Source organism: Zalophus californianus, chromosome 6 (genome assembly GCF_009762305.2).
Source record: "Zalophus californianus isolate mZalCal1 chromosome 6, mZalCal1.pri.v2, whole genome shotgun sequence".
Lineage (NCBI taxonomy): Eukaryota > Metazoa > Chordata > Mammalia > Carnivora > Otariidae > Zalophus > Zalophus californianus.
In genome coordinates this window covers 86,294,874-86,320,589 of record NC_045600.1, presented here as the reverse complement: position 1 = coordinate 86,320,589, position 25,716 = coordinate 86,294,874, and the positions used below count along the sequence as shown (strand labels likewise).

Here is a 25,716-nt window from a genome sequence, read left to right as displayed (position 1 = left end):
TTTATTCAGTTGTACTTAATTGTGTAACAGAAATAATTTGCAGACTTTATGTTTAATTCAATGAAGCCCTATTAATAACTACATTTTCCTACGTTTGAAAAAAAATTTTGAAAGTCTCAGGTGGTTTAAATAAATGAACATTGAGCCTAAATGCAACACCAAACAATCTGTTTTAAAAAGTTTCTCTTGGGCGCCTGGGTGGCTCAGGTGGTTCAGTGTCTGACTCTTGATTTCGACTCAGGTAATGATCTCAGGGTGATGAGATAGAGCCACACGTCGGGCTCCCCGCTGGGCATGGAGCCTGCTTAGGATTCTCTCTCCCTCTGCATCGTCATCCCCTGCACCTACCCCTGACCCCTGCTTTCTCTCTCTCTCTCTCTCAAGAAAAAAAAGTTTCTCTTAAACAGAAGTTTCCATGTAAATGTGGCAATTATTGATTAATCCCAGAAAGCAGACTTACCTGATAATGGATTGAATATAGATTTGGAAGACAAAGTCTCAACTTTGGTCTGCACATGCACCTCTCCTATAATGTAAATAGAAGCATAGTTTTGAGAAACAATAACATTTTTGAGATTTGTATAACCAAATATTATATCACAATGTAAAATACAGGTAAAAACATAATAGTTTTATATACCTAGCCTATATTCCCCAAGGTCATGGCTATGGACTGAATATTTGTGTCATCCTCCCCCGTTCATATGTTGAAATCCTCTCCCAAGGTGATAGTATTAGGAGGAGGGAGCTTTGGGAGGTGATTAGGTCATGAGGATGGATTCCTCATGAATGGGATTCCTGAATTTATAAACGAGACCCTGAGGAGCTCCCTCACCCCTCCCTTTTACCATGTGAGGACACAGTGAGAAGGCACCATCTGTGAACCAGAAAGTGGGCTCTCCCCAGACACTGAATCTGCCAGCACCTTGATCTTGGGCTTTTAGCCTCTAAAACTGTGAAAGTATTTTTCTGTTGTTTATAAGTGACCCAGTCTCTGGTATTTTGTTATAGCAGCTCAAATGGACTAAGACAAAGTCATACTTTTCTTATTTAAATTAGGACAATTTTTTAAAAATTTTATTTATTTATTTCAGAGAGAGAGAGAATGAGAGATAGAGAGATAGAGAGCACGAGAGGGAAGAGGGTCAGAGGGAGAAGCAGACTCCCCACGGAGCAGGGAGCCTGATGTGGGACTCGATCCTGGGACTCCAGGATCATGACCTGAGCCGAAGGCAGTCGCTTAACCAACTGAGCCACCCAGGCGCCCGGGACAATTTTTTTTGAAGAAGAATTGAATAATATGGTCAAAGATTTCTCAGTCTCAGGGCACCTGGGTGGCTCGGTCAGTTAAGGGTCTGCCTTGGGCTCAGGTCATGATCTCGGGGTCCTGGGATCAAGCCTGGTATCAGGCTCCATGCTGGGTGGGGAGTCTGCTTTTCTCTCTGCCTCCCCACCCCCACCCCTGGCTTGTGCTCTCTCTCAAATAAATAAATAAAATCTTAAAAAAAAAAAGATTTCTCAGTCTCAATGAGGATGTAGATTTCTGTGTTAACAGACATTCAGCACTTAGCCAAAGTATAGTATTTTAAAAGAAATGTGAGAGAAATTAGGAATCTTATTTTTATATTATCCATCAATGGTGTTATGTTAATTTTGACATGGTTGCTGTTTGGATAATATGGATTATCAGGAGTTGTGAAGGAAGTATTGCTAAAAGGATCTGGACTTAACTAAGTATCTCCTTTCCTGAGCCCTCAAAATCTTCAGAAACAATAAAAAGAATCTTCATCTAAAAGTTCTTTTAAATAGTTTTTAAAGGTAAATTTCAAATTGCCAGATCAAAATAAAGTTATTTTGTTTGCTTTTACGGTTTTTTGGTTTTCTTTTGTTTTGTTTGACATTTGGGAGCCTTATATTTTTATACAGGCAAATTTATCAGTCACCTCTCATTGCTTATGATTTGGGATCATGGTTAGAAGGACCTTCTCTACGTTTTTCTTAAAAATTCACACTTTCTTTGAGTATTTTTGAGGTTTAATTTTTTAAAAAAAATATTTAAATCCTTGCTTTGTAAGAATTTACACTGGCATAAATGTGTCTTCAGTATAGAAGTTTTTACTTTTTTAGTGAAATCTTTATATCTTTTATGATTTTTGGCGTAGGTATCATGAGGTTTGTTTTCTAGAATGACATTTCTTGGGAACAATGCGGAGAGTGGGCTGGAGTAGGACACACCCAGGTGGCAGGCTAGAAACTCCATCTGAGGAAGTCTCCAAGGGGAAGGACTGTTTTTCATCTCAGTTCAGCTCAATTAACATTTACTGAGAACCTACTCTGTTGCGGTTACTGTGTTAAGTGCTGGAAGCACAAAGATGAAGAAGACATAGATCTGTTCTCAAGTGGGGGTGACAAATAGAGAAACAGAATTACAAGTCAGTGGCAGGTACAATGAAAAAATAGTGTAAGGACCAAGGAGTGCCCTTAAGATGGACACCTCATCTAGCCTGGAAGGGAGGAGGGTATCTGAGAATGTTTCCTGGAGGAAGTGAAGCCTGAACTAACTTTCCCCCTCCCCCTATTTGGATATTTAGAAAATTCGAATAAGACAATTTAATAAAGCCTCTGAAATCACCCTCCAATTAAAATAACTTCCTCTGCAAATTCATTTTGCCTGTGAGACACAAGAAGAGCATATTACTTGCTAAGATACATGTTTAATATCACTGAAACGAAAGACAGAAAGAATTGGGACAGGGAGCTGCTTTGATTAACAATCGAATACAACTCCCAGGCCAAAGGAGAGAGGCCCCCAGGCCAGAGTCATCCTGGTGCACACTGATTAAGAGAGAGGGCTCCATCAGAATTCCACTCTCCCCCCACAGCCAAATGTAGCTTGCAAGTTCTGAAACCCAAACTAGAAGGCAGGGAACTTGAAGACTGGAGGCTGGAGAGGCAGATTTTAAGGATCTAATGCCTTCCGTAATGGACAGGAGATAAAAACCACTGAGTTGCTTAATTGGAAAGTGTCAGATCTGATGAAAAGACTTAGAAATCATCCACGCGTGCTAAGTAGGAAGCCGTGAGTGGGTGAGATTGCCCAGGGATACTAAGGTGCAGGGGACTGAATTTTTGGAGGGATTCTCGATCCCTTTGAGAATGTGATGAAAGCTCTGAACTGTCTCTCCAGAAAAATGCATGTTAAAGATCACACAAACATACACAATTTCTGGGGACTGTCCAATTAAGAATATTTGACAGAGAGGGGAAAGAGAAAAGGCATGAAGAAGAGGATTTGGATGACGATGAAGAGAACAGGAAAGAGACCAAAGAAAGATGACCCAAAAAATACAAGAAGAACCAGGAGAGTAAAGTGATGGGAAGCTGCGGGAGAACAGAGACATGTGCAAAGCGTGGGCAACAGTGTCAAATGCTGTAGAGACTTGAACTAAGGTAAGAACTGAAACATGTCTTTTGCACTTACAGTTAAGAAATCGTTGGTAACTGTGAATAGTTTCTGAGGGGTGAAGGGTAATGGTAGTTCCAGATTTGTTTTAATCCAAGAAGTGTTTAGGGGTGGCATCTGGGTAGAAGTGAGGGTAGGGGATTTGTCTTGAGAGCGTGTTTGCAGAGTACTAACATACGGTTGAAAAATTGTCAACTGTCTGTAGAAAGGGTTGAGGAGCTTGTTGTTCATCTGTCCCCTCGTGCCCTCATTAGGATGGAGTCAAAAGCCAGAGAGCAATGGTTGAAGGAATGATGTGAGTTGAGGAAGTGGAGAAATTTGGTTCATTGGTAAGAGAGAGATAAAGGGCAGTTAAAATGAGAAACAAAAACAAGGAAGGGATTTTGTTTCTAAGAATGAACACATCCTGATATTTTTACGCTGTGAATGCAGCGAGTGGCTCTTCCTAAGACCTGCTTTCTACAACAATCTAATAAATCACTTCTGGAACACTGAAATTCACCACTTGGTCCTTTTATTAATAATACCAAAGTGAGCTATTAGGAAATTCTTGAGAAAAACAGCTGAATGACATTACCAAAAAAGATCTGAACCCAATTCAGATGTTTGAAAAGTTTTTCAGTAACTTAAACTTAAGCTACTTAATTCCCCCCCATATCATTCTGACATACAGCAAAACTTTTGAAACAAAATTTTTCTTTAGAGGCACCAAGAACCACGATCCTATAACCATGACAATAGGGCCCTAACTAGCATTTTTGATAGAGAGAAATCAGCTTCATTTTAATCTTTATTCAGAAATTTTACAAAGTCATGTGGGGTTCATTTAAACACAGGATGTGGGTGCAGAACCCAGGATCACTCAGGGATTAGCTGTGGCTCAGGTGGGTCTTAAGTTTTTGCCTACCAGCTGTACCCATGTTCTTGCCTTTGTTGTTGTCTTGTTTTCTTTTCACTCCTGAGCTTTTGAACCAGTTTTCCATTACAGTAGCCGAGAAGATATAAGATTGTCTGTGTAACTCATACAAAAGTGTTTTAGCCTTGAAGATCTGGCTTCTAAATTCACAGGGGCCCCTGATCATCAGTTAGAACTGGGTGGCAGACCTAACTCATGGAACCCAGTGAAGGGCGAGCATCCCCAGGTGCACTGCCCAAGTGCTGAGATCTTGGTTGCTAGCAAATCTCAGGATCCGCCCAGGGCTTTCCTATCCTATTGTGATGGAGCAAAACCTAGGGACTGAAGGCAACATAACTTCATAAAGCTCCTAGGAAGGGTGTGGAAAACAGGGGTCTTTTTAAAAAAAAAAAATCTGCTCCCAAATATCAATCCCCATAAACTGTACCCACAACCTCGGGGGGTTAAAATGCAGTTTATTTCTCTTACCCTCTCAAGAGTTGTCTTTATCGTCAGATTATATTCTCATATTTCTATCAAGACGCAGCAGCTGGGGGATGCTGGCCCTTTAAGGGGGTAGAAGGGGAGGGGCTGGGACTCTTAAAGCCAGGGGCAACAAACTAGCCCTGGTCTAGGCTGCCATGGCTAAACTAAGCAGAAAGGACTGCAACAGTCAGGCGGTGGGTGTCCAAGGCAGCTGGTGTTGAGGGGCGGTGTGTATCTGTGTGGAAGTGCTTCTCCAACTCCAAGCTCTGTCCCTCATTTCTGTCCCTTGGCAGGACAACTCCCGGCAACTGGGCTGGTGAGGGCAGAGGGTGGGGCTTAGGGCAGTCTGAGAGCCCAGGGTCCTGCTCCTCGAGTCGCTGGGCCACTACTCCTCTGGCTACCTTGCTAGGGGGAGATCATGGCTTTTTAGGGTGCCATGCCATCCTTACTGAAGAGGAGGGTGTCTCTGGGTTTCTTTCCTGTCTCAGGTTTACCTTCCAGAGGCTGACAGTGTTTTCTTACCGGAGGAAACAGACATGGTGGAGGCCTGCCAGCCTGCAAAGATGAAAGGTCTTGAAGGTATTGTTCAGTAGGCTGTGGAATCTGGATGAAAAGCCTTGGGGTGCAGAGACTTACTGGTATGGTTCAGTAGACAGATGTGGGCCCAGGTGTCCAGAATTACTGGGAGTGACTTCCAAACTCTTCAACTTGCTAGCTACATCACACTGGTGACTGAGGTTCCTTTTCTGGGCCCTATTTTCCTCCCCTTGATGGGGAAAGGATCACTACCAGCCTTGCAGGACTGCTCAGAGAGTTAAGTGGACACATTCATGTGACGTATCTGGTGCACAGTAGGCTTCAATTGCAGTGAGTCCTGGCACCTGGAACTTGATTAAGGAGGCACTGACAGGGCTGTTAGGTGGGGGAGAGCAGGTAGAGAAGCCCAGGGTGGTACCTAATGAGGACATTGAAGAGATGTGGAAGGCAAAGGTGTTCGGCCCCCCACCAGGTTTCGTTTGCTCTAGTCGGGCGGTGGGAACCGTTTGAAGGTGGTGTGGAGATGACTTATGAACAGAAGCATTACTGAGAAGCAGCCTCTCTAGACGAGACTCCTCACACCTGAGTCCCCATCTACTCCATCCTTAGGCCCCTCCTTAAACCAAGACCCAAGCAAGTCCTGTAGCTCCTTGGCTCCTGAGGAGGAGCTGGTGTCTGTCTCCCAGTTGGAGGAGGAGGAGGAGCAAGAGGAGGAGGACCTGGATCCAGATCTAGCCCCAGAGCCGGAGGAGGAAGAGGAGGAGGAGGAAGAGGTGGAGGAGGAAGAGCATGATCTTGGGGATCCAGCTGTCCTCAGTGCTATCCATAACACCCAGGTAACTAGGGCAGGAGGGAGTGGGGGGGGCAGTTGGCCGGAACACTCCGCAGCTCGAAGACGGTTGCTAGATATCCTTCTCTTCTCCACCCCTTTCTAGTCCGTTGCCTTCACCATTGGGCCATGACTACACGTTCTCCACACCTGTCTCAAATAGGTTCTGGGTTAACACTTTCTATTTCAGGCTTGAACCTGAGTAGGGACTCTTTCCTTCCTTCCCTCTTTCTTCCTATCCCTCTTAGTTTCTGATGCTGTCTTCACCTTAAAAACCAGGTCCTAGCAGGGTTGTGCATAGCTCATAGGTGCTGGTTGAACTCCTGGTACTGAAGGTGAGTCATCCTTGGCCCTGCGCCCCTGTGTCTCAGCAGTTCATTCATGGTATTTATTCCCTTGGATTTCCACAATCCGTGGAGAGAGACAAGGATTCCTATATAGAAATGAAATCCTGGGGCGCCTGGGTGGCTCAGTTGGTAAGCGTCTGTCTTGGGCTCAGATCTTGATCCCAGGATCCTGGGATTGAGCCCCATGTCTGTCACTTCTCCCTCTCCCTCAGCCTGCTGCTCCCCCTGCTTGTGCTCTCTCTCTGTCAAACAAACAAACAAACAACCTTAAAAAAAGAAATGAAATCAGAGTCTCCCCCAACCTATTCCTGAGATACCAGTCTTGCTTCCCCTCAGAGGAAGCAGGGAGGTCCTGACCCAGTTGATTTTTGATTAGAAGGGAAGGCCAAGCTACCACTGACTTGAATATTTGAAGTGGTTGGCCTTCCTGCACTCCACACCCAATGGACACTGATGACTGATGAAGACACCTCAGGAGCTCATTCAAGCCTGTTGTCCTCCCTCCCATTCCAGAGAGGCCTTCTCAACTCCTCTGGAATCAAGGCCTCTGGTGTGCTGGGGATGTCCCCTGCTTCCTTGCACTTTCTGTGGCAGGTGAGTCACTTCAATCTCCATCTTGTGAGAAAGTAATGGTGTGTGGAGAAGGAGCATGTGGAGTGTCCCTTTGTCTGCTCTTGACCTTGCTCTGGTGATGAAGCACCCCAAGTGAGGTGTAGGTATGGGAGGTGGGAGACACCCATAATGTAGTGACGCTTGGTAAATGACCAAGGTGGTTCTGGGACAACTGGCTGTCCGTATGAAAAGGACAAACCAGAGCCCTACTTCCACCTCCCTACATTTCAGCAGATGAGCAGCATGGAGCTTAGGGCTAGAAAGAGCAGCTGCCCTTAAATTAACTGTGTCATGAGAACAGGAATTGCAGGAAATCCTGCAGGGAGAATGAGAAGACAATTGCAGCTCTGAGGAGGGCTTCAGAGGAGTCCACAAAGAGGCAGACAAGCATTGCCGCAGTGGCTGAAGGCACAAGAGCCTGACAAAAAAGACTATCACAGAGAGGAGAGAGAGTGAGAGAGAGAAACAGGTGTTGACTCACCAGACCGGAAAGGCACATGCCCCCACATGTCAGGGACTGAAGAGCTGTCCCCGAGGAGGTGACAAACCCTGTTGGGTGAGGTTCTTATGGGAGGAAAGGCAGGTGAGAATATAAAGGTGGGAGGAGGCCCTTGTGGCAACGGAGCCACATTCTGTTGGTAGAGCTGCCCTTTTCCCAGACCTCTGAATTCCATTCTCAGACGCTGGACTACCTCTCTCCGGTTCCTTTCCGGACTACCTTTCCCAGTGCCAGCTCTCCAGCACGACACTTTGGACCTCGACTTCTCTCACCAGACCCAACTCTCTTCAGCCTGCCAACCTCCTGGCCCCCTAGTTTCAGGTACTGGCTTGGGGCGCCGGGCCCCCCAGCATCTCCCCCAGACTGAGCTCTTCTCTGGAGGTTTCAGGACATAGTGGCTGAGGAGGGATGGGGGCCGCCTACCAGGTGCCACAGAAAAACACCTATAGAAACCTAGTCAGAAGTGTGCAGTGGAGCCCAGTCCCTTCTCCCCCATAGAGGAGGAAGTGGAGGCCCAGGGGGACTAAAAAGAACTTACTTGAGGTTAGCTGGCACGGCAGAACTGAGATTAGGACTCAGAACTCCCAACAACCAGGCCAAATGGGTCTCTACTGTGTCAAGATTTCTTGCAGCCAAATTGCAGGAAAATATATCCCAGAGGGGAATGTGAGCCCTGCTGAGCCGGGGTTGTACTGTTTCCTGTGGCTGACTTTGGGGAGGCACACGGAGAGGGTGGGGTTGCCTTAGATGCCCAGCTGAGCTTACTAGAGGCTAACGGGATAGAAGAGTAGGGAGCTGAGTGCTTTCTTTGACCCAGCCCAAGTTTCTTTCTAAGTCTTCCTAGTCATCTGACCCAGCTCCACCCTCAGCACCAACGGATCTTGCAGCTGCAGCAACACAGTCGAACACCAAGGTAAAGCCTAGATGCGCAGCAGGGTTGAGGGCAGCTCACTTGCATGCTGGGTATCCCCATGTGATTGGGTGTCTCCCCAAAGCCCCTGCACAAATACGACTCTCCCCGTGTTGCCCATCTCTGTACTCTGTTCCATCCCTCCTTGCTCACCACTCCTTGGGAAGCTCACTGTGCAGGGGTGGGTAGGTCTCAAGGAATGTACCCTTCTGGCTTGAAGTCCCCCAGCCAAGAAGCCTTGGTCTCAGCAGCCAGACCCCTATGTTAACCTCATGACCCGAAAAGAGAAAGACTGGGTGATAAAAGTACAGATGGTTCAGCTGCAGAGTGAGAACCCCCACCTGGATGACTACTACTATCAGGTGAGCCCCAGGTGCTTTTCTGACCTTAGCATCAAATGGGCCTGGACTCCATGGGCCCTCTTGGATCATCTCTCCAGCTCTTAGGGGCCATGTCCAGTCAGGTGGGAGGGGCAATCACTACAGGATAGGGGCCATATTTCTAAAATTGACATCCCAAGATCCTTCCCCTCTAATCTCCTACACTTCAGACAAACGGGATTATTTCCAATTCCCTCAAACACTGAGGTTTTGTCTTCATCCTTTGCCAAGAATTTCCCTTACTCAGCCTTGAAATACGGACTTTTCCACTTTTGTATACTTCTGTGGGTCTTAGAAATGTTGTGTTATAAATATTCATCTACTTTTTGCTTTTTTTTAGACATGAATTTTATAAATGGTGGGATTCAACTTGTTAAATTGAATAAATGCCAGCAGAGGTCTTAACTCCTTACCCTCTTCTCCCTGTCTTTTATTTGTGAGGCAAGCTTTGCTTACGGGTTTTGGGGTTGTCTAAGCTGTGTTCCACTTTGTTTTCAACCTCCGTGAGCCCCCTACCAAGGTTCCCACCTTTATCTCCTTCCTATTTAGACTAATTTCTTCCTCTCTTTCCACCATGCTTCAAAAACTCTTTCTCCCCAGATGACTGAAATATTTTTACACTCTTGACTTTTTGGCACTGCTCCTAAATGAAGGAGCTTTATTTAAATCCTGTTTGACTCGGTCAGTAGTTTTATTTTAGCTTGGGATTTTACAGATTTCTTTAAGAAGACCTTAGAGCTGCTGAGCCATTCTTCAGAAGCCTAAAACTGGCCTAGAGTGCTATTAGCTACTGGCCAATTGACAATAGTAGTATCTCTGTACTGCAAGCTGCTGATGGTCTTCATGCCATCAGATAACTCTGATTTTTGAAAAGCACAGGTAGGATCACAAAACTAAAAGGGGGAGCAGGGAGGAAAGGTGTGCAGTGTGTATCCAACGAGAAAGGAATTCAAGAAGGTTGCAGATGCTGACATGGGTTTGCTTCCTGGCTCTCCACTTGGGCTCTCTGCCTTTTCATCAGATCTGGTGGTGGTGTCTAGCTCTTCAAGTACTCGTATGGAGACCCCCCAAGCCAGATGTCATGAGGCCCAGGATACTCAAGATGCTTCAGAGTGGTTGGCAGAAGGGCCGAAGGGGCCAGGATCCTTTCTGGAATGAATGCTGTAGGAAAGGGTATATTAAGAAGTTGCACTTAAGAACTTGAGGATACATTTTTCTATCCCATGGACTCTCAGGAATATTATCAGAAACTAGAGAAGAAGCAGACAGATGAAGAGCTACTTGGGCGAAGGAGCAAGGTTGAATCTCTCAAACTGGTAACGCCTTACATTCAAAAGGCAGAGGCTTACGAGTCAGGTAGGACCAGGGCTGACCTCCTGGGTTGGGATGGACATCTGGATGGACAGAGTGTGGAAAGAGGTGGGGAATATGCTTGTCCTGATTCCTTTTTGTGCAGTGGTTCGAATCGAGGGTTCCCTGGGCCAGGTAGCTGTATCAACGTGTTTTAGCCCTCGCCGAGCTATTGATGCTGTGCCCCATGGATCCCAAGAGCAGGTAGAAATGCTATCTTCCCACAACCTTTTTTTTTAAGATTTGATCTATTTATTTGTTGGGGAGAGAGAGAGCACAAGCAGGGTGAGCAGCAAGGAGAGGCAGAAGCAGGCTCCCTGGTGAGCAAGGAGTCCGATGCGGGACTCAATCCCAGGACCCTGGGATTATGATGCGAGCTGAAGGCAGACACTTAACTGACTGAGCCACCCAGGTGTCCCTCCCACAACCCTTTTTATTTCCCCTGTTTTGGAGAAAGGACAGGGGCACTCTCTTGCTTGAGATCAGATTGTGATTTAAGAGTGAGAAAGAAGTGTGGTCAGACTTTGTGTTAGCATTTCCAGCTCCATTTCTAGCTCACCTGAGGCCTGGTGCTATTGCTATGAAGGTGTGGTTGACAGCCTGGGACTCTCTCCTAGGAGCTAGGAGCTGCAAGCAGTCAGAGGCTTCAGGTATTGTCCCGGATTGAGAAGGTGAGATATCAACTCCTTAAGGATGAGTTCCTAATTTACCCTTGGAAATGGAATATTGCTCAGATTGAACTCTTCTTTTCCCACCTTCGCATTCCCAGATGTTTCTTCAGTTACTAGAGATAGAGGAGGCTCAGAAGGATGGGCCACCACAGCCCTGCTACTCTGAACAGCAGAGCAACCAGGTTGAGAAGCTTTTCCAGGCCTTAAAGACCCAGGAGCAGAATAATCTGGAGTGAGTGTGGGAGGGTCACACCTCCAGCCCAGGAAGGGAAAGATGAGCAAACACATGAGCTTTCCTTCTGCCCCTCCTTTCTGGCATGTAGCCAGGGCCCTCTATGCAGAGCCCTGAAAATGTTCTCCTTTCTCACATGTAGGGAGGCAGCAGATGGCTTCCTGCAGGTGCTCTCCGTGAGGAAGGGGAAAGCTCTAGTGGCAAGGCTGCTCCCTTTCCTGCCCCAGGATCGAGCTATTAGCCTTCTTCTGGCTATCACCCACCATTTGCCCCTCCTAGTCAGGAGGGATGTAGCTGATCAGGTACTGTGGCATTGAGGAGAGAAGAGGATGGTGTTGTGGATGGGTTAGGGACCTCTCCTCTCCATTCTCTGTCCCCCCACCCCCAGAGATGCCCAAGAAAGTGTTGGGCAGGGAGAGGTGCCAAACCTGACACCCTCGGGTGAGGAGGTTACAGAACCAACTACTATAGTAACAACTGATCATCTTGAGGTACAATGACCAAAAAACACAGGCATGTGGTTGCACAGGTGTGAGTGGCCTGTGGAGGTTTGAGAAGATGAAGACTCCTTGAGAAGTGCTGAGCCCCATATCTACCCTTCTTAGGGAAGGCCTCCGAGTAAGTGGGTATTGAAGGACTAGTATTAAGCTTGGAGAGACCTGAATGGTGATAGGCTTAGTTAAGTAACCCGACCAGGAAAGTACCAAAAATGGGTCATCAAGAAAAGGGGGTAGAGGCAAAGTAGGAGGTGAATTTGTAGTGGAGTCTGAGAGAGGCACTTACTGACCTTCTTGCAGGCTCTACAAATGTTGTTCAAGCCTCTGGGCAAATGTATCCATCACTTGACCTTCCATGAACTCCTCCAAGGACTTCAGGGACTCATGCTGTTTCCACCTGGCTCCTCAGAGCGGCCCGTCACTCTGGTGCTTCAGAACCAGGTAGCATAGTGGGGAGGCTTTTCTCTTTCCACAGATGGCCTCCAGTTGGTATCCCTGGCAAGGAATAACCAAAGGAATGTTACCTCTCCATCTTCTCTGTAGTGCTTCTCCATGTCTAGCGAGCACTAGAATCACCTGGAGAGTTCCTCGGTCACACTCCGAGAGAGTCTCATTTAGTAGACCTGGGGTGTGGCCCATGCATTTGCTTTTCTAAAAGGCTCCCTGAGGATGGTGCTGACCTCTCAAGCAGAGGTCACCAAACTTTTCTGATGGTGTATCCTTCTTAGTAAAAAGTTCTGAACCCTATCACCCATGTGCTTGTCTAGAAGTCCTATACATATAACACTACACTTAAGTACATAATAAACACAAGATAGAAAATTTTAAATGCAGAGACTCTAGACGTGAAAGTTCTGATATCTTTTAATACCCCAATGGATTATTTTGTGAACCCCTCTCTGAAGATCTTTGCTTAAAGCAATGCTGCTTTCAGTGGGGTCCACGAACTACTTGCATCAGATTCCTGAGTCTATTCCTCATCTATAGACGGATTCCTGAGAGTAAGACCCACAAGTGTGCATTTAATCAACTCTCCACAAGGATCTTTTGGAAAGTTCAGAGCAGTGATTTCCTTTGAAAGGTCTGAGCGTTCTTTGGCCAGTCATTGTAAAATCTGACAGTTTGACCAGTGTTGAACTCCAGTTTTACATGGGAACCTGCCCTCTTAGTTGGAAAATAGCAGAGCCAGGAAAGCACTGAATGCCTCTGGTGAACTTTTACCTTGCATACTGTCTCACTTGCAGTTTGGAATATCTTTGCTCTATGCCCTACTGAGTCATGGGGAGCAGCTGGTATCTCTGGAGTCTTCCCTTGAGGAGCCCAACAGTGATCATACAGCTTGGTAAGATCTTAAAGGCCTTGTAAATATACTATTTCAGTGCCCCTGGGATGTATAGACTGAGCCAGGTGAAATATTACCTGAGTAGTATATTCAAGTATTGGTAAGGAAGTTGGACAGAGAAGAGAAAAATATCAGAGTTACAACTGTTCTCCCTTTTCATTTTTTTCCTTTTTCTATAGTGCCCTAGAGTGCTGGTTTCCCATGGAAGGCAGTAAAACAATGATTAAGGGGACAAGATTTAGAGTCAAACAGACCTAAGTTGGAATTCTGCCTTTGTCACTTACAAGCACTGCAACTTTCAGACATGTTACTTCCCTTCTTTAAGCCTGTTACTTCATCTATAACCTAGGGATAATGATAATAACCAGAGTTCTTAAGGAGGATATGTAAAACACTAAGCATTGCCTGGCACATACAAAATATGCAAACGTTCTCTTAACTGTTACAAGCACAGAAGGTGATAGTGGTGGTGGGAAAATAGGAACCTTGGCCTTGAGTCTATTTCCTGCATAGATACAAAGACTCTGATGTTTTTCTGTCTTCTCTGCCCTCCAGGACCAACATCGTGGTTCTGATTGCCTGGGAGATAGCCCAAATGCCAACAGCCTCTCTGGCAGAACCCCTAGCCTTCCCCAGCAACCTTCTTCCTCTGTTCTGTCACCATGTGGACAAACCATTGGTACAGCACCTAGAGGCTAGGATGGAGTAAGCGATGGCAGAAAAGAGGTCATAGCCCCTTGTTCAAGCCCTATCTAGGTTCTGTCATTTAGTTCTTTTAACCCAAGAGTATAGAGGATAACTTGTATTTAGAAGTAGTTCTAGACACACTAGCATTTACCCAGTAACCAGTCTGCCCGGGTTAGGATCCTGAAGCCTATTTCTTCAGCCAAACCTTTTAATTTATTCCCAGATGCTTTGCTCATTTATCATGCCAAGCTACTTCAGGGCAAGCATTCATAAGAAGCTGAATTGTTAATTGTTAATTCAAGAAATATTTGAGGGACAACTAATCTAAGACAAAAGCATGAGCAACAGGAAAGTCACTTCTGTCCTCAGAATTTACCAGCTGCTGGAAAGGGTCAGATAGTAATCAAGTCACACAAATACTTTAGAAAATAGACTTGTTTGCAGTTAAAAATCTGTTCTTTGTAGGCTTGCTTGGGTCTACTGATCCAGTTCTGAAATATGTATATGTGGGAAAAGTTTAATCATCAGACACTAGCTGTATGGGCTAGGTCTACAGGGATCTAGAGAGTCTGAGGACACTTCTTATGCCTTGATATATTGGAAGATTTCACCCAAAACATTTTCTTATGTTCTCCTTAAAACCTGAAGATATGCCTAAAACAGCATGACATAATAAGGTATAATTAAAGAGATAATAAAATGATGTGTTGAAACTTGTCATAAGTTAGGAGGTATAGTGAAAGTCATTTTCTTATGTGTGAATGCCCCAAAAATGCCTTAATAAAAGGGACAAGGCCTTGTTATGTCTAACAAAAGTATGACTTTGGAAATTTCTTCACTGCTGATCTTTTTTTATAAAGAGAGTAGCTAAGCTAATAGGGTTGGCTATAAATATCCCCCTTGGGATATGAAATGTTTGGTTTAAGTTGACAAACAAGGTCATGTATTCATCAATCCCTGGAGTCCCTTTTAGGAACCTGGCACCGTTTTAGGTGGTAGGGTAACAGTGAGCAGTGAAAACTCCCTGTTCTTCTGAAGCTTACATTCTGGCTAGACAGGGACTGATGGAAAAGATCAAGTGGTGATAAATATCCTGGTGGAAACAAAACTGGGGGGGGGGAGTGACTGGAGTATAATGGTCCAGGAAGGCCTGTCAATAGCAGTTACAATTAAGCTGAAAGTACTCCCTGTAGAGGCACTAGTGAGCACAAAGGTGCCACATGAGAATGAACTTAATATATTTCAGGAACAGAAAGAAGGCAAGTGTGGCTGAAGTACACAGATAAGGTGGAAGGGTATTGAGGTTGGAGAGAGGTAAATTGGGTTTAGATCTATAAGCCATGATTTAAAAATCGGGATTCTAACTAATGGGAAGTCAGAATTTTAAACGGGGATGTAATGTGATTTCATTTTTAGAAGATCATTCTGACTGCTGCTTGTTAGAGGAACAAGGGAGAAAAGCAGAGAAAAATGTTCAAAGGTTTATTCCATCAGCTCAGGCAAGAATTGAGAAGCAGGGGTGAGGGAAAGCAGAGCAATTTAGAATAAGTCCTGGAAGTAAGAGTTGACAGTCACCATCTTTATCCAGCCCATCGGCAATGTCTAAGGGGGCTGGGGGCGGGGCGTTAAAAAAGAAGTAAAAATTTTCTAAAGGGGAAGTAAAATTTGACGGTAGTGGTTGGGGTAGGTTGAGGGAGAATTTCTTTTGAGCGTGACATTACAGCATGTTCACATGATAAAGCACCCCAGTAAAGGGAGAGAAAGAAAAGCAGGAGAAAAAATTTTACAAAGTCTCATAACAAGAGGATGTGAATCAAAGGACAAGTGGAGGGGTTGGCCTGTTGGTCACCTGTGTGACCCCAGCTGATTGTGGAAAAGAATGTGTTAAGAAAGATACTGATGTTTATTAGGAGAACTGCCTAAATTCCTCCTCCACTCCTCTTCTTTCCTCACCCCCTCTGCTCCTCTCCAGCTCTGCTTAAGACCTTGGATCATAATTCCTTGAGAAGCCTAGTAATGAAACGGGAACTCTACCCATACCACCCCTTAACTACCCTGTTTCCCTGCCCTTTACAAGGGATATTATTTGACTTCAACATTCAGGTCAACCTTGTATGATGGATCGGTCCACACTACCAAAGACATGGTACCATGTGGACCTGTAAACGAAAATAACAGCACACTAGGAAAAGCAAAAAGAGAGAGGCAGGAACCGGTTCCAATAGAGCGGAAGCATTTAGACTAAGAAAGCAGAGGGCAATGCTAGGGAGTGAGTAAAACTGCTACAGCGTGCCTGAGGCCGCTAAATTTGGCCCTTAACTCTTTCAAGGTAGTTAAGTAAAAAGGCTTGAAGCAAAGGCAGATGTAGCTTTGCTGGAGCAATTGACACCAGCGTCCACAGACCAGGAACGCAATCGGGCGAGACAGCTCAGCTGTCCCGGGGAGAGTCACGAGGCGGCGACAGGGTGGGCTCCACTGCGCATGCCCAGAGCGCAGCTGCGCTCAGGTGACCGGAAGAAATGGCCGAATCAAAATGGCTGCAGAAAAGGCCGCGGGAGGAGCTGCTGGCCGCGGCACCCGCAGCGCTAAAGACATGGAGCGGGTTCTACCTATGCTGTTGGTGCCGGTCCCTGTGGAGGCAACGGGGCGGCTGGGATCCCGGGCGCAGTTGCACAGAGAGCAGGAGGTTGTGGGGAGCCTAACAGCTGCAGGCAGCCTGCAAGTGCTTTCCTTGGCGCCAGGCGGCCGGAGCGGGGGTACCTGCTGCCTCACTGGCCCCTTTCGGCAGTAAGTGCTGCGGGGGGGCTGGGCAGTGTCAGAGGAGTCCCGAGCCTTAGCTCGGCTGGCCCCAGTGCTCTCCTTCAGGCGTGGAGGTGGCGGGAGAGGAATGACAGCCGCGGGAAACACCTCAGAGACGATCCGGGTGCCCTCTCGGAACCTTTTCCTCGCTTTGCAGCCCCACCCTCTCTTCCCCGTTCCCGGGGCGCGGAAAAGGCCTCCAACTCCTCTGCGGGCCACAGCGAACCCGGAGCAGGTCCCAACGTAGGGGTTCTTTCATTAATTCAACATAAGTTAATTAATCGTTACTGCGCTGTGCACCTTGCCCATTTTCTTCTTTCAGTTAAATCCCTTAAAGTTAGCAGCTGGGGATCATCTCTAATTTGAATCATCCTGATACCTTTTTCTTGTGCCTGAAACAGCGACTTCCTCCCCCTCCCCGCCCCCCGCGCGCGCCGCCCCCGCCGCCTTCTTCAAGGATAGATTCTAGTTTGCCCACTCATTTATTCACTCAACGAATATTTATTACACGCGAACTGTTACATAGGAGCAGTCTCTAAAAAGTTTAGTAAGACATATGTGGAGCTTGCAGGATTTGGGAAGACAGAAAAAAACAATTATAATCATGTATTAACTTTCCACTTCTGTAACTCTCCGTCCAGGAGTTGGAGTTTATGTCATGAAGTTTGAGAGTGCCCTCTGAGTCTTTGGGCTCTCTCTCTCTTAAAGTTTTATTTATTTAAGTAATCTCTACACCCAACATGGGGCTCAACTCACAACCCGAAGGTAAAGTGGGGTTTGCTCTCCCAACTGAGCCAGCCAGCACCCCTGGGCTCTTTTTAATAGAAAACGTTCAGAAACCATTTCCTAAAACATTTAGTTAAGATGTGTCTTAGCTTGGAGTCGCCAGGTTCTGTAACAGTGCCTGACAATAGAGATTTGTTTGTTAAATAAGCCAGTGCTTTAATCGATTGGGCGTTTGTATTCTTTTACTTCTGATCTCTAGATGCTAGGAGGAAGAATCTCTCCATAGCGGAAATCAGTTTATTCCTGTGTTCCGGTTTATTACCGTGTTAAGTACCTGTGGACACAGTCCTGAAAAGAAAGGAATGAGGCAGAGAAAAGGAGAACTCTTTAAGTGTTTGAGAATTTAAAAGAAGACACACACATGAAGTAATGAGGGCATCCATAAGCTACTGCATGAAATTAGTAGATTGAAGGAGGGTCAAGAAGGACTTTCTATTTGAATTGGATTTAAATTCAAGTACTTCATGGGGTAAAAATAAGGACAAATTTACAGTATTCAGGGTTTACTTATCTCAAAGTAAACAGTTCTTTTTATATATGTTGGAATCAACTGTACATTCTATAGTTATTTTTATTGAAAATTTCCTGTTTTTTCATGTTATGGGTCCATATGCTAATGATGTCAATGGTGTAACTGTATTCTGCCTTTTAAATATGCCTTAATGTGTTTAATCTTTTCCATAATCGACATTCAGATTGTTTTCCAGATGTTCACTGTAAACAGGAATTGGATGTTCATGAAAAGTCATCAGTTTAGGTATAAAGATAGAAATATAAAGTATGTCAGTCTTTTTCTTTAAGTACATTAGAGCACCAAGTCTGATTTTTTTAGATACAAAATTTATTCTGTAGAAAACAGCTTTTTTTAAAGATGAAACTTTATCAGCATGGTAGACTCCTCTCATTCCATTGTATTGTTTTCAGAATTGGGCCCTTTCACTTTTTTTTAATTTTTAAATTTTTAAAGATTTCTTTTAGAGAAGACAGTGCTTGCATGTGGGCACGTGTGTGTGTGTGGGGGGGAAGGGCAGAGGGAAAGGGAGAGAAATTTCAAGCAGACTCCTCTTAGTAAGGAGCCCAATCCCATGACCCTGAGATCATGACCTGGGCTGAAATCAAGAATTGATCACTTAACCAATTGAGCCACCCAGGTGCCCCCCTTTTAAAAATTTTTTAAATGTAATTTAATTTGAAGCTATAGCATCATTCTTTAGTCTCTTTCCACCATTCTTAGCCATTGTTTGTGTGTTGACATTATACTGCTTTAATAATTTTGTAAGTGAGCTGTCCAGCACGGTAGCCATTACCAACATGTGACTTAATAAATTTTGCATTTTTCCTCAATTGCACTATTCACATTTCAGGTGTTCAGTAGCCACATGTGGCTGTTGGTTACTATATTAGACAGCGCAGATGTATAGAGCACTTCCATCATCATGAAGAGTTCTGTTGGATAGAACTATTCCATAATATAGCATCTTGGAGTCTTCATAGTCTATAAATACAAATAGTCACTTTTTAAAAGTCATTGAAAGCATTTAAGTTAGGAAAACCTATTTTGTTAATTGTGAGTACCACCTCTTGTAAATAATATACATATTTGGTTGTTGATACTTATGACCATTCCTTTAAACGTTTCATCAGGATTTAAGATGAAGGAATAAACGCAGCCATCATTTATTGCTCCATGCTCTCTTTTCATCCCTCACTCCTATATTGTTGGCTTAAAGGGGGCTCGGGGGAATGAGGGGGGACGTCCCAGAGCAATTTACATTCCCTTAAATTGGGTTGTGGGATTAATGCTACTACCATGTGGCCTAAAGAATTGCTTTTTACTCCTTCTGCCCTTCCGACCTCACTGTTGTGGGTAAACATTGTGGATAATAGAATATAATAATCTACACTTTTTCCTTAGCTTTGTATGGGAGGATTCTTGTAACAGCAGCTCACCAACAGACAAGCCCAAACTGCTTGCTCTTAGTGAAAATTATGAACTGTTTATCTATGAATTTAATTTGAAAGATGGAAGATGTGATGCAACCATTTTGTATAGCTGTAGCGAGGAGACATTGCAAAAGCTCATTGAAGATCAAAATATCAGTAAGTATTTACAGGTGGTCTTTCAGCATGTTTAAGTCTGTGACGTTACTATGTAATCTTAGATATTCCAGGAAAAGATCTTATAGAGATGAAATCAGGGAGGGAAATTTGCCTTGTCCAATACAGTAGCCACTAGTCACATGGGGCTGTTGAGCATTTGAAATGTGGTTAATGCGAATTAAGATGTCCTCTAAGTGTCAAATACATACTAGATTTTGAAGGCTTAGTATAAAAAAAATCTCGTTAATGGTTTTTGTATTAATTACATGTTGAAATGATATTTTGGATGTAATAGGGTAAATAATATGTAAAAATTAGTTTCACCTGTTTCTTTTCTCAGTGCAGCTACTAGAAAATTTAAAACTTCATTGTGTTTGTGTTTGTGGCTGACAATATTTCTATTGGATAGTGCTGATCTAGACTGGTTACCCATGCTGAGGGCTGCAGGGAAACAGAAATCAAAGTACTCAGACTTCTCTATTTAAGGCAGTAGCATACTTGACACCCTTGATTTTAAGGTTCATTTTTTTTTTCTTTTTCAGATTTTTTATTTTTAAGTAATCTCTACACCCAAAGTGGGGCTCAAACTCACAACCCCAAGATCAAGAGTCGCATGCTCATCCAACTGAGCCCACCAGGCACCCGCCTTCTTTTTTTTTTTTTTCCCCATCTTTTTCTTTTAAAAAAATCTGATTGTTCTTGTGGGGTTCCCAGGATAAGTAGGGTTGTTTTTTTTTCCTCCTCGAATCTTCTGGTGTGCTATCAGACTCTGGCCATAAACAGAATGAAAAAAGACATTGTAGGCTATCTTTATTCATCCTCTTACCTACCTACCAGTAATCACTTCCTTAGGTGGGTTTGAGCAATAACTGCCTAGAGTGGGACAAAGTGGTGTTTCTTGTTTCACCTGCTTGTGTTATGTTTACAAAATCAAAGTTATCAACTGTAAAATTATGACCAGTGAGTTTGAAATAATCTTTTCTTTCCTAGGTGCTTCCTTATTATCTTTGAGAATTCTGTCATTTCACAATAACAAATCACTATTGTTCATCAACAAATGTATTGTCCTACACCTTGTATTTCCTGAAAGAGATGCTGAGATCAGAGTACTCAGCTGTTTCACGTTACCCTTGCCTGCGCAGGCAGCGGACAGGATTATTGACACACAGCTCTGCAGAGGAATTCTTTTTGTTTTGAGTAGTTTAGGCTGGATCTGTATCCTTGGCAACAAAGATGGGGATATGTAGGGGAGGAGACTACCTAGAAGGATGAGCCTTTTTTTAGGCTTTTAGTTTTAGGGACTGGTATATAGGTAGAAATGGTTAGTTTTTCAGTAAAACTTTCCAGGGAAAAAGATCTTCATGAACTTAACATACTCACCAATGTTGCTTTATATTCTGTTGAAATATTTTCTAACATGTACATGTTTTTTCATAGTCCTATAATGATCCAGCTTGTGTTCTTTCTAAATTATGCTCTGTTTTACCCATTTATTCAAAACATGCTTGTTAAATATCTCCTATGTGCTTGCTCCAGAAAGGATTTCAAGGACTGCTTATAATGTGATATGTTCATGTATAAATGTAATCCACCTATCTCTAATGATTCCATCATATTAGTGAATCATAGGATTTGCTTAACCATTTTAAATTTGGTTTTGGAAATACAGTTTTTTTGTCTCTAGCAGATCCATAGATCATTAGCAAAATTGTTCTAAAGACTTGGAAAATGACCCCTTACGTGATTTTGGAACTTCTATTTCTGAATTCAAGGGATGGTTTTTCTACTGTAGATATAAAATAGCCTTAATTAAAATTTCTTTTGTAAAAATGTCATAAAATGTTGCATTAACTTCATCTTTGTTGCTAGGTTATAGAACAGTGCTGTGGTAGGCACTAGGCTTCTATGGCTGTTGAGCACTTGAAGTTGGCTACAGTGATTGAGGAATGGAATTCTCAATTTTACTTAATTACAAATTGAAAAGCTGATACTTGCTTCAATTATTGGAGAACTTTTAAGTATATTTAAGTTCTCAAATGCGAATTTTACAAAGTTTAAATACAGATCAGGTATTTCCAGTGAATATTTAGTGTCTAAACTGAGATTTGCTACAAGCGTAAAATACCAAATATTGAACATTTATATGAAAAAAAGGTTGTAAAATATCTCAATTTTTCATATCAATTACATGTTGAGATGGTAATATTTTGGATATATAGGGTTAAATAAAATGTATTACTAAAATTAGATTTACTGGTTTTTTTACTTATTTAATCAGGCTACTAGACAATTACAATGACAAATATGGTTTACATTCTATTTCTCTTGGACAGCACTGTTGTAGAACACTAGCGGAAAATATTAGCAAGGTATCATTTAAGGCCCGGCACCGAATGAATGGATTTTCAGCAAGTATTGCTGAATGAGCTCTCTGTCAGGTTTATTGGGCCACCAGCTCCATGGTCCTCTGATTACTGTGATGAGGGCTGCCTCGGTGTCCGCTATTCCTTTTGTTACTATCCCTGCAAGTTTGCAGCCATGAAGTTTATAAGGTCCCTCCCATCCTGTGCTTGAAGTAGTGAGGCATACTTAAGACTGGCATTTTCTTTAACTCTAACTCAAAGACATCTTTGACACAGTGGACGGTACACATGTAGCTCATGTGGATTTAGCACTTGCCCAGGAAGATAGGTGTAATGAGCAACGACAGGAGCCAGCCAAGATTTCTTCCTTTACTTCGCTGAAAGTGTCTCAAGACCTAGATGTTGTAGTGGTTGTCAGCTCCTCCAACTCTGCAATCGCTCTTAACTTCGATTTGTATTTCAGGTATGTAAATTACTGCAGTCTCCAATTCTAGGTAAATAATTAAAACTGTAAGGTGAAAAATGTACTTGTTAGCTTTTTTTTAAACCAGTTTTATTTCTCTATGCAGCTAGATCGTGTTTTAGCTACTACCTAGTGAGGTTGTTACTGTAAAATTGTGCAAATGACCATTGGCTATCTTTTTATTAATGTATATTGAAGTTGTGATTTTGATTTGTATATGTTATCTATGGATTATATTATCACGTTTTATTTATTTTTAAAGACTTTATTTATTTGACGGAGAGTGACACAGCGAGAGAGGGGAACACAAGCAGGGGGAGTGGGAGAGGGAGAAGCAGGCTTCCCGCTGAGCAGGGAGCCCAATGCAGGGCTCGATCCCAGGACCCTGGGATCATGAACTGAGCCGAAGGCAGATGCTTAACAACTGAGCCACCCAGGCGCCCCTCATGTTTAGTTTTGAAAATAATCAAGTACATAATGCATAATAGCACAGGTGGCTATTAATACATTATTTACCCACTTTTTGCGCTTTATTAGAGTAGAAGAAAAAGGGATTTACCCTGTGTTAGAATTGCTTCTTATGTGGCTTGGGGTTCTGGCAGCCTCAGGGATTACTTTTCTCTTGAAGGACTTTGATAAGATACTAAGCTAGCTTTGTCCAGCTGAGGATTTCCTCAGGTGTTTCCCTTGAAGGACCCACACTTGTGGCTATCTATATTAGTAAAGATTGAATGCTTCTTTGTGTTTTTGATTTAGATATTCTAGTGACTTCTGATTTTAAAATGTTTGAGAGAGGTATGATATGAGCGATATAAGTACACACCCCAGCCTGCACATTGCACCCTATCTAAAAGTAGGCTAGTCCACATTTATGACTTTCGGTAGTTAGGGCCATTCAAAACCATTAGGATTTCTGGTCCTAACGTGATATGAATGAGATAAACAAATCCTTGAGTAGTTGGTAATGCACTTTGATGGCTTTTATTGCGTATTGTTTGGATCATAAGAGATGACAAATTCATCTTCACATACCTACCAGAATTTCTTACCACTGTGATTTTTTTTTTAAGTGGCTTAATGCTTTTTTTTTAATCTTTAATGCTTTAAAGAAAAAAACTTTAAGCAGGGATGATCAGCACATTCTGAGATCATGTGCTTGTTTATCAGTAGACCATTTTTTACCGACTAAAACATACCCTGTGTATACAGAGTTATCTCCTAATCATCTACCTTGGAAAATAATTTGATAGGTGAGGAGGGAGGAAGCCTACTCAGCCTCCCTGATCCTTGAGTGTAGGGTTCCATTCCTTTGGATATTTTGGTAACACTTCAAGAGAGCTCTGAAGAGAGCATTAGGCACATTCCTTTGAACAAATTGCATTAAACTCAGCTACTTTAACATCAGTCAAAGCTAGTGTTTTATTCACAATAAATTTAGGGATCTGTCCTGCCCAACTAAAAGAGTAATCTCTATATTTACATGAATGCTCTTTAATATGATTTCTCGGGAGTTGACTGCATATTTTATTTTCTAAGTGTGCTCTGAAGTTTAAAAGTGTGTTTCTCTTTCTTCACTCCTGGTTCTAGCTCTTTTTTCCCCCTGATACAGAATGTTAGTCTCTCCTTTTCATTTTATCCTCTAAGATCTACCTCTCTCATGAGGCCTTTTCTTACTAAAACCCCTTCCACTTGTAATTTTATACTCATTTTATATTTCTCTTTGAACTTCTATAGCACTTTTGCTTTGAATTACAGTTTGGTACTTAATTGTATAGCCTTGTATTCTCTCATTTTTTCATGTTTCCTACAGAGTTTGTAAGCTCCTTGAGAAGCTAAACTTAGGTTTGTTCTTTCAGTTCATTGTCACTGACTTTTTCTACTAGTTTACTTTAGCTGACCGCTCCCATACTCTTACCCTGGTTTTGTCATTGTTTGAAACTGTTCTGCCCCCACATCGCTATTCTACACATCTCACCACAACTTCCCAAACCTTCCACGTCACTTACTCAAGTACCCCCACTCTTGTTGTTGTCTGACATCATTGGAATTTCCAGTCAGTTGACCTTCCACTCTCTAGCCCCTTTCCAGCCCACATCCCTCCCTTTCCAGCATGAATTCTGACCCTCATTTCAGTCCCTTTTTTGCACGCACCCTAAACTCTTGCTCCTGCCCTATGGTAGCACTTGGTCTGACAAAATCTTTTTTTTTTTTTTTCCCCTCACTCTGCCTTCTCTGTCCCTGCATGCAAGCAACCAGGCCCTTGTGAGAAAACCACAAAGGAAAATTGATAGCACTATAAGTTGACTTTCGCTACCTTCAACTGGTCTCTGAGTATTAACTGGAAATTTTATGATTTTTCATGAGCCCTTTCTTTACAACAATGTTTTTAAACCTCTATTTTCCTTAGGTCTCTACTCTTCTCTTTACCCCCAAATCTTCATGGGTGACTATGCCCCCTACTTTATAAAGGAAGTAGAATCGGTCTAACCAGAGCTCCCTCAGTTTCTCACATTAAGTCGCAAACTCACTTTCCTCTACCTATCTCCTCATCTTCCCTTGTATTTCAGTGGATTCCCCTCCTTCTATGAAGGCCCATCCCTCTGTGCTCTGGATCCTATTTCTTCCTTCTTTAAAGGACTCTTCCATTTCCTTTCTTTTTTATATCTCAAACCTCTTTTATTTAGATCCATATCTAGTGAATCACCAGGTCCTAGTCACTCTGCATCCTAAATGTTTCTTGAATCTGTCCACTTAAGTCCTCTGTTATCACTCTCATCCATGCCACTGTCATCACTATCTGAACTAAGGTAAGGTAACAGCTCCTAATTGGTCTCCTGATGTCTGCTCTTAACCCTCTCAGCGTCATGCTCTGTACAATAGCCAGAGTGATGTTGTTAAAACGGATAGCTTATCAGAGAAATAGCCAGAAAAGTCTGGGGACAGGGTATCCACCTTTCCTTTGGGAGGATGGGGAACGACCGTCTTCGCGCGTCCTCTTCTCTCACTGTCACCCTGCCTTCTCTGACTTCTTTAGGTCATCTCCTTGATAGATGTATGTTAACATACTACCTTCAAATTGTTGAAAGGGTTAATAATAATTGAAGTGCTCAGGGTGTTTAAATGCCTCTCTTTCTCCCCCAGCTACTCTTCTGTATCTGATCATATTGCTTTTCTACTTAAAACCTTTATTTAGCTTCCCCCCACCAAGATGAAACTAAATCCTTAATAGCCCATAAAGCCCTGCACCGTCTGTCTCCTGCCAGGCTCTCCAGCCTCATCTCACACCCCCTTGCTTCTCATTCCCTATGCTTTAGCCACCTTTGCCTTCCTTGTGTTTCTTAAATGTGACAGCCCTCTTTCTGCATATACTCTTAAACGTACACCTGCACTTGTATTTTGTCTTTCTAGTTCTTATGCATTCCCCTGGTCTCAGCCTAAATCTTACTTTGTGGTGACAGCATTGTGAGC

The 25,716-nt window shown here is 43.3% G+C and overlaps 2 protein-coding genes across 4 annotated transcripts in view; both read left to right on the top strand.

Moving 5' to 3' along the window:
• The first annotated feature begins 5,380 nt into the window (after positions 1-5,380).
• On the top strand, positions 5,381-13,759 carry PATL2 (PAT1 homolog 2). Its single transcript, XM_027570310.1, has 14 exons — positions 5,381-5,423; positions 5,991-6,217; positions 7,071-7,151; positions 7,850-7,989; positions 8,513-8,581; positions 8,799-8,940; positions 10,194-10,314; positions 10,415-10,512; positions 10,926-10,979; positions 11,078-11,211; positions 11,354-11,513; positions 12,009-12,149; positions 12,953-13,050; positions 13,606-13,759. The coding sequence occupies exons 1-14, from the start codon at positions 5,381-5,383 to the stop codon at positions 13,757-13,759; spliced, it is 1,662 nt and encodes a 553-aa protein (XP_027426111.1).
• Positions 13,760-16,256: 2,497 nt separating this feature from the next.
• The window catches only part of SPG11 (SPG11 vesicle trafficking associated, spatacsin), an 82,091-nt gene continuing 72,631 nt past the window's right edge, over positions 16,257-25,716 (top strand). For 2 of the 3 annotated variants that reach the window (XR_003515691.1, XM_027570147.1), the window contains exons 1-4: positions 16,271-16,524; positions 19,238-19,422; positions 20,413-20,637; positions 22,047-22,248. Coding sequence is in view for 2 of the 3 variants with exons in the window: in XM_027570147.1 (XP_027425948.1) it covers positions 16,271-16,524; positions 19,238-19,422; positions 20,413-20,637; positions 22,047-22,248 (866 nt within the window). In the remaining variant the exon portion in view is untranslated. Of the gene's footprint in view, positions 16,525-19,237; positions 19,423-20,412; positions 20,638-22,046; positions 22,249-25,716 lie in introns of all 3 variants that reach the window. The other variant, XM_027570146.2, reaches the window with a different exon arrangement.

Excerpts from the sequence above, each read along its gene's own strand:
- PATL2 (XM_027570310.1), top strand. The coding sequence starts at position 5,381 with ATGGTGGAGGCCTGCCAGCCTGCAAAGATGAAAGGTCTTGAAG. Across the intron at positions 6,218-7,070 it reads GTGCTATCCATAACACCCAG|AGAGGCCTTCTCAACTCCTC; the intron begins GTAACTAGGGCA and ends CTCCCATTCCAG. Across the intron at positions 11,514-12,008 it reads GGAGGGATGTAGCTGATCAG|GCTCTACAAATGTTGTTCAA; the intron begins GTACTGTGGCAT and ends ACCTTCTTGCAG.